Source organism: Saccopteryx bilineata, chromosome 10, assembly GCF_036850765.1.
Source record: "Saccopteryx bilineata isolate mSacBil1 chromosome 10, mSacBil1_pri_phased_curated, whole genome shotgun sequence".
Taxonomy (NCBI): Eukaryota; Metazoa; Chordata; class Mammalia; order Chiroptera; family Emballonuridae; genus Saccopteryx; species Saccopteryx bilineata.
This window is the reverse complement of record NC_089499.1, coordinates 81,915,166-81,927,191: the sequence shown is the minus strand read 5'-3', so window position 1 is coordinate 81,927,191 and position 12,026 is coordinate 81,915,166. Positions and strand designations below refer to the sequence as shown.

General features: G+C 46.2%; 1 protein-coding gene across 1 annotated transcript in view; it reads right to left on the bottom strand.

Annotated features, from left to right (window-relative positions):
* Positions 1–1,284: 1,284 nt before the first annotated feature.
* Positions 1,285–12,026, bottom strand: part of FAM3D (FAM3 metabolism regulating signaling molecule D) — a 41,948-nt gene continuing 31,206 nt past the window's right edge. Inside the window, exons 8-11 of the mRNA XM_066244325.1 lie at positions 10,525–10,575; positions 5,315–5,399; positions 4,431–4,557; positions 1,285–1,374 (exon numbers count right to left, since the gene is read on the bottom strand). Coding sequence (XP_066100422.1) covers positions 1,285–1,374; positions 4,431–4,557; positions 5,315–5,399; positions 10,525–10,575 — 353 coding nt within the window. The remainder of the gene's footprint in view (positions 1,375–4,430; positions 4,558–5,314; positions 5,400–10,524; positions 10,576–12,026) is intronic.

Sequence of the window (12,026 nt, the reverse complement as noted above, 5' to 3'; positions counted from 1 at the left end):
CACCTTTGAAGCCCTGCCTGTCCCCAGGGCCGGGGAGCTGTGAGCCCACACCAGTGGAGTGCGCAGGACTTCAGCTTCTGCTGTCCCACTGCTCGGGGCAGCTGCACTTGGGGTGCGAGCATCTTCTCCATGAGCCTTTCAGTCTTCCTGGTACACATGCCAGGAGCCCATGTGCCAGGGCTTTTTGCTTCCAGGATTTGGTCTAGGGCTCCTTGGCCCTTCTCAGAGACCTCTGGTCGGGTCTTAGCACTGTATCCTTTAGGTCTTGTCACTTCAGTGGGCTCCACCAGCTGGTATCTACATCTCTGTGAAGGAAAGATGACCACTCTTTCCTATGTAGAGCAGATGAGAAGTGCCCAAGAATTCACATGGCCCTGATACTAGCAGTCTTCCAACAATGACCAATGGGAGGTTGTACGTAAGGATCCCAGCTCTCTGACCCTGACTAAGAGATCTCTGGAGTGCATACTCCAGCTGACTCCTAAAGATGTCTGCAGGGTTAGCTTCACTCACTCAAGGTACACCCTTTATTGACTCCTTCTCTTCCCTCTTTTACTTCCCCATCCCCCTATTGGTGTTTTCTAGAACCACTTAGATCTCAGGGGCTGTACCTGGGAAATGTCATGAAGACAGCTAGGAAGCTCTCCCTGAAGCCTGCCTCCCAGCCTGGCTCTTCCCTCCCGCCTCTGTCAGATCTCCCCACCTCCCCTCCTCTCCAGTTCTCACTCACACAGCAGGTGCAATGTTCTTTGCATCCAGCCCTTGGATGTTCTTGTGGGTCTTACATCGGATGCTGGGAACTGTGAATTTTTCATGCCTAAATAGAAATCCTTATGAAATCAACCTTCTTTCCAGCTGCAAATCAGGTGCCAGAAGTTGTCACCGACCCAAGTAATCACAATACAGACAATTTTGATCCCAGGGAGAAACACTGCATGCACACTGAGTGGTAAGAAAGTTCATTCATCATCAGCAAAAATAAATTTTAATTCTGCCAAGGGGTGAGCAGTCTGCCCTCTCTCGGGGCAACAGTCAGAGTTCCTGAGGGGAAACACACCTGTTCTCTCCACAGCGGCTCTGGAAAGGCCCTCTGAGGCTGGCTAGTTCCAGGTAGGACAGACCCCTCAGACCATGGAGGCTTTTGTTCCTGAAGAGGGAAGTGCACAGAGAGTGTGCTGACCCTCAGCACCTCCAAGCTGCTGCAGACGGTACCTTGTCCCCAGTACTTTGTCCTGCAGCTCCAGTCAGTCCAGCTCGTGCAACCCAGGGGGAGCCGCAGCAGCCCTAAAACACCTTCTGGGGCACGCAGCCCTCCAGTTCTAGCAGCTCTGGCCAGCCTTCATATTTATTCGTGTTGGCGTTGTTTTTTAAGAACTAGAGAGCGAGAGAAGAGGGAGAAACATTGACAATATGGGAGGATGTTCAGGACTCATATCTGCATTTGCATTGTGCTTTAAAACCTAAATGCTTTCACTTACTTCATCCTCACCACTAATCCAGGGGGTAGTTTTGGATATTACTAGCCCATTTCACAGATGGGAAAACTGAGGCTCATAGGGGTTGTAACTTGTTCAAGTTTTCAGAGATGGGTTTAGAGCCTAGTCATTGCCTGTCCTGGGGGATTGGTGTGGGGAATACCACGGGTGGGGGTGGGGCTGCACAGTTTAGCTCTTCTCCAAAATTTTCCATCAGCCCTTTTAGTACATCCAAACCAAAACAAAAATAACAACAATAAAAAAGCATTCTAGCAATTACTGAATGCTTGCTTTATGCCAGGCACAAGGTGCCTTATGTGTTCAATCCTTACAGTAGTCCTAAGAAGTGACACTATTATCATCCTGTTACTCAGATGAGGAAACTGGGGCACAGGAGGCCAAAGTAACTGGTACATAGTACAACCACTATGTAATATAAATTACTATTAACAGTAACTACTGTATTCCCCCATTTATAAGATGCTCCTATGAATAAGACGCACCTTAATTTTGGGGCCTAAAATTTGAAAAAAATGTATTACATCAAGTTATTGAACTCAAGTTTTATTCATCATTAAATTCATACAGCTCCTCATCACTGTCAAAACTCCCATCCATTAGCTTGTCCTCACCTGTGTCTGATCACTATCTTCAACAATGAGCGCAAAAACAAGCGCGAAAAAGTGGAAAATGCAAGTAAAAGATCTACAACCCACTGGATAAAACACATCCAGGTTTCAGATCCCAGATTTTTCGGAAAAGGGTGTGTCTTATACATGCAAAATATGGTATATAAAGGTAATAACAACAGTTAAGATTGTGTTTAAAATGCCTGAGTTTATTTTACAGAAGAAAAAGTGTAAATGGCAAAATCTACAGTTGGAATGATTGTGGCTAACTCTCAGAAAGAAAGAATAGATTCTAGATGCTGCTCTCTAAAACCCAGTTCCCCATCTGTGGGAACAAATGACATGATGTTTTTAATGACATCATGGTCTTTGATTCATTTTTGGGTGATGGGTCCCAGTCAGCTGATCATAAATTTCAGGTAAAGGATGGTGCTGACTTCCCTTTACTTATGTGCTTCGTCTCTGCTATCTTGGGCCAGTTTTGATGGCATCTTTCTGGAAAGTCCTCCTCCCCTGAGGGACTTTCTGAAGATGCTGGCCTCTGCCTCTTGTGTTCTTCATGCAGAGGATATAAACAGGGTCATCTTTCTACCTCTAGCACAGCTACTTTGTATTATCCTTTCCTTTTTTACAGAGAGAGAGAGAGAGAGAGAGAGTCAGAGAGAGGGATAGACAGGGACAGACAGACAGGAACGAAGAGATGAGAAGCATCAATCATTAGTTTTTCGTTGCGCATTGTGACACCTTAGTTGTTCATTGATTGCTTTTTCATATGTGCCTTGACTGTGGGCCTTCAGCAGACCGAGTAACCCCTTGCTCGAGCTAGTGATGTTGGGTCCAAGCTGGTGAGCTTTTGCTCAAACCACATGAAGCCACACTCAGGCTGGCGACCTCAGGGTCTTGAACCTGGGTCCTCTGCATCCTAGTCCGATGCTCTATCCACTGCGCCACCGCCTGAACCCTTATTTTTAAAAAGTGATTTCTGCTTACCTGAATATACATTCTCTTAGAAACACAGGCATACAAACCAGGCCTGTATTTCCCAGAAAAGGCAGAAACTCTTACCCCCAGTTGTGGTTCCCCCTCCCCGGTTGTCAGCACTTGGCCTCTTAACTCCATCCCTGCTCTGCTTCCAGGGCTCATGCCCTCCAGGCTGCTGGTCTGGGTCTGATCATTGCAGCCTCTCCTCCCTGCCTTCTGAAGGTTCCCTTCCACAGTGCTCTCCATGCTCAGCCAGGGTGGCCATTCTAAAAGTAGTAGACAGAAAATCTTTGTGGAGACAGCAGACCTGGATGAGAAACCCAGCTTCATTACTGAGACTTGAGCAAGCTGGTTAAAACCTCCCCAAGGCTCCTGATCTTGTTCTGTGATGGGATGGTAATTATTCCCACTTCATGGCGGGTGTTAAACAAGACCCTGCAGGGGATTTGCTCTATGGCCTGCACAGAGCAAGTGCTTGCTGAATGCTAGGTTTCTCACCATCAATCTGCTCTCACCACTCTCCTTCTTCAGCTTCCCATGGCTCCCCACTGCCTTCAGGACAGAGTCCATGTCCTTGCGGTCCCACATGACTAGGTCATTGACTCTTAGTTCCCATCTTGGACCTGGGCAGAGCTGAATATTCTCATTACCATGCCAGGGAAGCCTGAACAGTTCTCTCAGGTTTCAGAGTTGTTCTGAGCTGGGGATGCACAGATAGGGCCTGCCTTTGGCAGGGGGAGAAAATGAAACATTTTCTTGGAGACCTCAATGTGCTATCAACTCACCCTTCATCCTCTGAGTGCTCCTCCACCTCTGGGTGGCTCCCTAACCCCCTCTCTTTGGGCCACCCCAGATTGTGAATGTGTAGCCCTATAACTCTTTCCACACATTCAGGTGGGCTCTCCTGGTCCAAACTCTCCCTTTTACAGGTGGGGAGACTGAGGCCTGGAGGGAAGAGGGGCTTGGCTAAGGTGGGACCAGAAGCCAGGCCTCTTGAGCCCTGCTCTGGGCTCCCTTTCCCCACCATTCAGGCTTCCTCTCCATTCATTTCTCTTCCTTCCACGCCTCCCCTTTCCTGTCCCCTTTCTTCTCTCCTTTTCCTCCTTTTTGGTACTTATCTATGTATCTGTGCATTTATATATATTCTTGCAAAATGGTCAAGGTCACTTCCTGCTGGGGGATTAGCCAATCAGGCCACCCTGACCTCTGAGGTGGATGACAGCCAAGGGCCCTCCCCACACTGTCCTGTGTGTCCTTCTCAAGCCACCTCAGTCCTTGTCCACCCAGTCCTGGCACTGCCCCCAGTCACCCTTCACTGGGATGGGGAGGCTGCCAGGAAACCCACCTGCTCAAAGGGGCTTTTATCCTGCATGTCTCTGGCCCCTAAGAAGACCCAGCTGTCCCGGAAGCCCAGCTGCTTTGCATAGGAGCTGCCCAAGTTGGAGAAGAGCATCCTGATTTCATTGTTCATTCTGCAGAGGACCAGAGAGAACAGTCAGGCAGCAGGGCAGGACAAGGGCGGGCTTGTCGAGGACTAGATGCCCCTGCACCGTGTGCCACAGAGGCTGCACAATCCTGAGGAGGACCAGGGCAATGGGGCCAGCCCTCCTCTGCAGGCCTCTTGGAGGGAGATGGAGCGGTGTCAGACTGTTTTGCTTCTGTTTACAAATGTAATACGTATTCACTTGGCAAATATGGAACATTACAAAGTAACTAAAAATCACTTACAGTCTCACCCCATTGACATAATTATTGTAAAATTTTAATATATTTTCTACATGTCTTTTCCCAATCATACAAACTCTTTCATAGCCTGCTTTTTTTAAACTTAATACCAGAGGATGAACACCTGAAACTAATACAAAATAGTGTTGAATGCAAACTGTAATAAAAAATAAAATAAAAAAATACTAAAGGATAATTATTCTTCCATCTTAAATATTTTTTCCATCACCATTTTTGATGCAGTATATCCTCTGGTATATATAAAGGTGTCATATACCACTACGTATCATGATTTCTGTAACTAGTCAGCTCTATTGGACAGGGAGAGTGTGTCCAGTTTTTCAATGTAATGAATCTCCTAAAACATCTCTTTGCCACTTGTCCGGTTATTTCCTTAGAAGTTGCTGGAAGATGGGGCTGGAGGAAGTGAGAAGTGGCATGGAGGGTTTGGAAGCATTTGGTTCCTTTCTCCCCCTGGCCTGGCAGGGGGTGGTTCCCACTTACTTGGTCCCTGGGTCATCAAAGGAGGCCACTAGCATCAACATGCCCTCTGGAATTTCTTTAAGGAATTTCAACAGGAGCGTAGCATCTGGGGTAGTAAAGGAAAACAGGGTGCTGGTCACTTAGAGGAAAGACTGTTGGCTATTCTCACTCTCTCTGGCTGCCCTAATGGTCTAGGAGTGGCCTGGGCAGGCTGACTCCAAGCTTCATCTGCAGTTCTGGCCCAGCAGGAGGTGGTACCTTCTGAACTGAGGAGTGAAGTCACCGTCATTCAGGTAATCTGAGCCGGTTCTGGAATTTCAAAGTTCCCAGGTGACTCTGATGTGCAGTGGGGGGTGAGAACTACTGGTGTAAGGGCCACTGGGGACTGTCACTCAGGGGAGGAAGCTTAGTTATCTCTGGAGCTCTGGGCTCTTTGCACATCCTTTGCCAGCTTCTTCTATACTGATTAAGGACCCAGTTTGTGTGTTCTGACTTGTGATTACCAGATAAATCTACTAACCATCCATCACCCTACAAAGTTATTATCATATTATTGACTATAGTCCTTGTGCTGTACTTTACATCCCTGTGACTTATTTATTTTATAACTGGAATTTTGTACCTCTTATTCCCGTCACTTTCTTCACTCATCCTCTGTCCCCCTCCCCTCTGGCAACCATCAGTTTGTTCTCTGCATCTGTTATTTTGTTTGTTTTGTTTTTTTAGATTTCATATATAAGTGAAATCATATGGTGTTTGTTCTTCTTTAACTTATTTCACTTAGTATAATATCCTGCATGTCCATCCATGTTGTCATAAATGGTAATATTTCATTCTTTTCTTTGGCTGAGTTATAGTCTACTATATATACACATATATCACATATAGTAGACTACAGTCATCCCTCGCCACATTGCGGTTCACTTTTTGAGGTCTCACTGTATTGCGAATTTTTAAATTGTATATATCTAATTTTGTATTGCAGATTTTTCGTTATATCATGGGATTTTGCAATATATAGGTATTTTTATATAATTATTATTTTAATTATTTTGTGGTAAAATAAGCATTTTCTAGTCTAAAAAATTGAAAAAGTTCATAAGAGTGTGGGGAAGGTTTGTAATGTCTTAATATATATATATAAATAAAATAAATATAAGGTCGCTACTTTGTGAATTTTTGCCTATCGTGGGGGGTTCTGGAACCTGACCCCCATGATAGACGAGCGACCACTGTATGTGTATATACATATATGGCACATCTTTATCCATTCACCTAGTGACGGACACCTAGGTTGTTTCTATATCTTAGCTATTGTAAATAATGCTGCAATGAACATAGGGTGCATATGTTTTTTTGGATTAATATTTTGGATTTCTTTGAAGGGCATACCCACTGGGTTGCAGACAACTGGGGTCACTGAGAGAGAATGTTAAGTTCCTACAACTCTCCTAGGCTCTATTTGCATCCTTAACACCTCCCTGCCCTGTGAAATCTCTGCATTTAACAGAGAGCAGGCATAGCATGGGCCAGAGGAACATCAGCTCCCTGCTCCCTTCTAGAACACTGAGTTGTTTCCATTGTGCTAATTTTTTTTTTTTTGTATTTTTCTGAAGCTGGAAACGGGGAGGCAGTCAGACAGACTCCCGCATGCGCCCGACCGGGAAACACCCGGTACGCCCACCAGGGGGTGATGCTCTGCCCATCTGGGGCATCGCTCTGCCTCAATCAGAGCCATTCTAGCACCTGAGGCAGAGGCCACAGAGCCATCCTCAGCGCCCGGGCTAACTTTGCTCCAATGGAGCCTTGGCTGCGGGAGGGGAAGAGAGAGACAGAGAGGAAGGAGAGGGGGAGGAGTGGAGAAACAAATGGGCGCTTCTCCTGTGTGCCCTGGCCGGGAATCGAACCCGGGACTCCTGCACGCCAGGCCGACACTCTACCACTGAACCAACCGGCCAGGGCCCATTGTGCTAATTTTTGTGACCAAAAAAAGCAATAATGGTTTTCCAGTTAGGGCAGTGATATAATTTCCTTTTAAGAGATATTTATTTAGATTAAAAAAACTAAGCCATTTAAAGAAAAATACTAATAATGCAGCTGGTTCTCTGGATATGCTGTACCTTGTGCAGGGGGCTCTTGAATGATTCATGTGTGGGCAAGACTGGCCTAGTAGGTAAAGCAGGGGCCACATTTATCAATTGAGGAACATTAATAGCCCTGGTCATAGCGTTTTTGTAAAGATCAGATGTGACAATGACTCTGGGCATATAGTCAGTACACTATAATGGAATTATAATTATTAGCACATCAGGCTACATAATATCCGGGGTCTGGTGCAAAATGAGAATGTAGGGCCTTTGTTAAAAAATTATTAAAAATTTCAAGACTGTGATGACAGAATATCAAACCTAGTATGAGTTTCCTCTATGTTCAGGTCCTGTGTGACTGTGGGCCAGGGCACTCACCCAAGGAGCTGCTCTGATTCCTAGCATTCTATGGGGATGTCTTAGACTGAGGGGAAGAATCAAGTCCCCCAGCAGGGCCAGCCACCAACCAAGTAGTCACACAGAGGCCTCCAATCAGTGACTCCAGTGGCTCTGTTAGAGAAATGGCCCTTGAACTCCTGAGAGAAGAGAATGAGTTCTGAAAGCACCCTTTTCAATCATTCATTAGCCAGTAACAAGGCCTGGCTCTTCTCTGGGGGGATAGTGGATGTTTGAACAGGAAGTGAGCCTTCTGTTCATTATCATCTCACTTTGAGACGTCATTGTCTGTCCTCTTTGTCTCCTGCCATGGTTATATCTAACTTCATAACAAGACATTATGAAACTTAGTTTTATCTTTTTATTTTTTCCCTTTCCATTCTGACAGATGAATTCTGCTTCTAAATCAAGTGGACAGAGTGAGGGAGAAGGGAAGGCAAGAGAGATAACTGCATGAGCTTCTCTGGGCCCTCCACCAGCCAGGCTGGTCCTTCCTACCAACCTTTGCAAGTTATTTAATCCTCAAATCAATCATATGACATGGGCACTATGGTTACCTCTATTTTATAGATGGTAGAACTGAGGTTCAAGAGGCGTCACCTGCCTCAGGTCATGTAGCCTGAAGTCTCTGACTCCAGAGACTGGACTTATTCCGTAAACCTGGCCCCAGGCCACCCAGAACACTTTCAGGTTCCTACAGAGAGAACAAATAAAGACCTCTGACCCTCAGCCCAAGGCCTGCCCCCATCTCTTCTTATGCCTGTTTCCACCTCCATTCTGCACCAGAAGCCTTGACTGCCTGCAAGTGGACAACCCAGTCTTCCTGGATAGGCTCCACTCATGCCACCCTCCCCTTCAGTAACAGCCACCTCCTGGCCACCCCTTGGTCCTGGTGGTGTGTCTGCAGCTTGGAGGCACACCTGAAGATGCCCATGTGAGCCCTGAGGCAGACTTTAGGTCAGCGTATCCCTAGCCTGCAGACCCCGTTGTGAGGTGGGATGCGGCTGGAGGATGGCCATAGTGGGACCTTGTGAAGCCCTGGGCTCAGGCAGGGTCCCAGCTGTTCATCTGTATGGGTGCTGCCAGAGATCATGTTTCAAACAAGCCCAGATGTGACTCTCTGGCAGCAGGTTCCCATTTCCTCCTTTCAGCGCCTCCTCTGTTTGCAAATCCTAGAGGCTTCCTGCTCTCTGTTGCCTGGTGGTTTTCTCTGCTCTTGGGCTCAGGTGTTTAGGTGGGTGCAGTAAAGAAGGTTTTTTCTTGATGTGGAGGCAAAGAAAGGAATTCAAGAGAGAAGGAAGCCAGCTCACTGGCAGGAGCAGAGCCCCTTTCATGGTGTGAGAAGCCAGGGTAGGTGGTCACATGCTCAGCACATGGGGATTACCCGGGCCTAGAGCTGGCTCTGTGATCACAGATACATGGATATTTCCATGGGGACAGATGAATTCAGTCCAGCACACTCCTTGGAGCCCAGCTAAATATGGTATGCTCCATCTTTGCCCTTAGATTGTCAAATAATAAAATAAAATAAAATAAAATAAAATGAAATAAAATAAAATAGAATATGTTAGTGCCCTTGACTAATAGTCAGGTATTGCATGTTTTGAAAATTCTTGCAGCACACCAGTTGAAAGTCCCTGTCTTAAGTGGTGGCCGGTACATAGAGCAGCTGCAGGAAGACAGAGAGTGTGGAACCTTACGGCTGTTCTTTCTGGGCCTTGGGAGGCCTTGTCTTGTTCTTAGGCCCACTGAAGACTCATGTTGCCTTAAAATAAAATACTCTTTATATAGCAGAGCCAACTGGGCCACACTTCAGTTGCATACATGCCTGGTCTCGAACTGCCAGCACCAGCATTTCTTTGCCTGAGGGTCTTATTTGGCCTCTATATCTTCTTTTGTGCCCTGGGGCAGTCCAGAGTGTTAAAATACCATGGAATTGGGGGTAGGAGACCCCCAGCTCCCTTTCCCTCTGGGATATCTCGAGGCTGAGGCCTGTGCTCAATGCTGGCTCCCAAGTTTCAATACCTGCAGTGTTCAGTGGTTTGAACACAGTGCACTGGGCGCTTGCCTTTCCCTTTTCATGTCTCTACTGATATGTGTTGAGTTCACTGCCTCCCAAAGAAAACAAGAAACTTGTATCTTTGTCTCAGGATCTGTGTCTAGGAAAGCCCAGTAAGACAGGAGAAGAAGTTGCAAACGAGAGGGGAGAAACCAGAAGAATGCAAGAGAAGGGGCAGGAATGACTGATTTAGCCAGTTAAAGATTATCCACATCCCTGGAGACTCTTACAATACTCATGAGAAAAACAGGATCTGTAAATAGATAGGACCAGGGGTCTGGAAACCACTTCCCCCTTGCTGCACCGCCCAAATTCCCCTTCCCCACCTTGAGTCACAAGGTGCACATAGGACCTCAGACAAAGGAATCACATGCTCCTTGCATGGACACTGTAAAAGGTATATCATATGTGAGAAATCTAAATTCGAGGAGCTCGTGCTTTGGTGCTACTAGATCCACGTACTCTGCTGGCTACTGATAAATTCTTCTTCCTCTATTAAGTTGTCTGGGTGTCTATGATCCTCTGTTTGGGTGTCATTTTCCTGTCACACAAAGGTAGCAGGATGACATCAACCCCCACCAGGCCTCTTTCTGGTTGTCTTCTGTAGAAACAAGAACCAAACCCTCCTGGCACCCCGAGAGATCCTTTGCCACAGGAAGGAGATCAATCCATCCAACAGAGGGGCCTACCTCCAGAATACATGTCAAAGTGGCCCTGTCTCAGCGTCATTCCCGTGGTTCCTAAGGGATGAGAGACCAGAACTATTATTTGATATAATGTGTCATTCTGCCTGTCATTCTGTTGCAAATGATATTTTTTAGAATGATAATGGGATAAAGTCATGTGCTATAGAAAGTGTGCAGGACTAAGTAGGTGCCCCACGACTACTGGGCCAACCTGAGAGGTGTGAGAACATAATGGAGCAGGGTCTCTGGGATCCAACCCCATCGATCTGGGTCCTCACCACTTCTTAAAAATGCACAACTTAGCATTTTCATGTCAATTTTTGCATCTGAACAAAGGGCTGTAGAACTAAATAAGACGTATTTAGAGTAGATAGTCAGTATACAAGATACAATTTAGTTGCAAAATAGTAACAAAAGTAACTATAATTGGCATCATTATTCTCATCTAAATAGGAAATATGCAATTTGAGTACTCCGAATCTTTAAAGGAAAGAGATTTTCAATGGGCTAAACTGTACTCAGTGGCCTGAGTTCTGTAATTTCAATTTCGTTTTGTGGGTTTTGCAGAGGGTCCAAGATCTGCAGGGAACAGTGTTTTGGAGAAAACTGGCAGTTCTTAGGCTCTGCCACTAGATGGGGGTGTTGCAGAGGGAATGGCAGGTCTGCCTTTTCACCACCGGTCCCTCCCCAGGCTTCCACCGTAGTTTGTGATTTCCTGAAGAGAATTCACTACCTAGGGTTTAGGTAATGAATGTTCTTCTGCTGGGTAGGGGTTGAGAGTTCACACTGCAGCCCCTCCCGGATTCTTCCAGCCACTAATGTCCACGCACCGAGGGCACTTCACCTGGGGCTCTTGGAAGGAGGAATTTGGACTGTTAAACAGAGCTCACGTGCATTTGTGCACTGTTCTGGAATTAGGGGGAGGATATGCAGTTTGAACAATTTCTGAAAGTAATCTCTGCCCCACAGAGATTAAAACCACCAGTCTTTAACAATCCTTTTGTTGTTCTGGCTCGTTACACAGATGAAGGCCCTGCCCTGAGGAGTGACTCCTTGGATTTCCTGATGGTGGCATACAGCAGGTACTGTATGCATGCTTGGAGACATTTCTCAGCTAGGGAGGTAGTTCAGTGGAATCTGGGTTAAAATCTAGATGGTTTAGTGGCCGTGTAACTTTGGGCAAGTCGCCTAACCTCTCTGAGTTTCCATTGCTTACCTGGAATATAGGATACTGAGTATGGTAACATTCCAGCATGGTGATGGGATTAAATGAAATAATAGCACATAATAAATGCTCAATAAATGTTAGCTTAGTTGATTTTTTTAATTTTTGGGCTTTGTGAGGGTTGGGGAAGGGGGCCTCCATCTGAGCCCATTTCATCAGAGACTACTCAAGACGCCTTCTCTGGCTATGACCCAGTTGGGGGAAGAAAGGCCAGCAGGTTTTAGCCAGGCCTATTTCCTGCATACATGAAGAGTGCTCTGAGACCGGTCTGAGCTGCCTG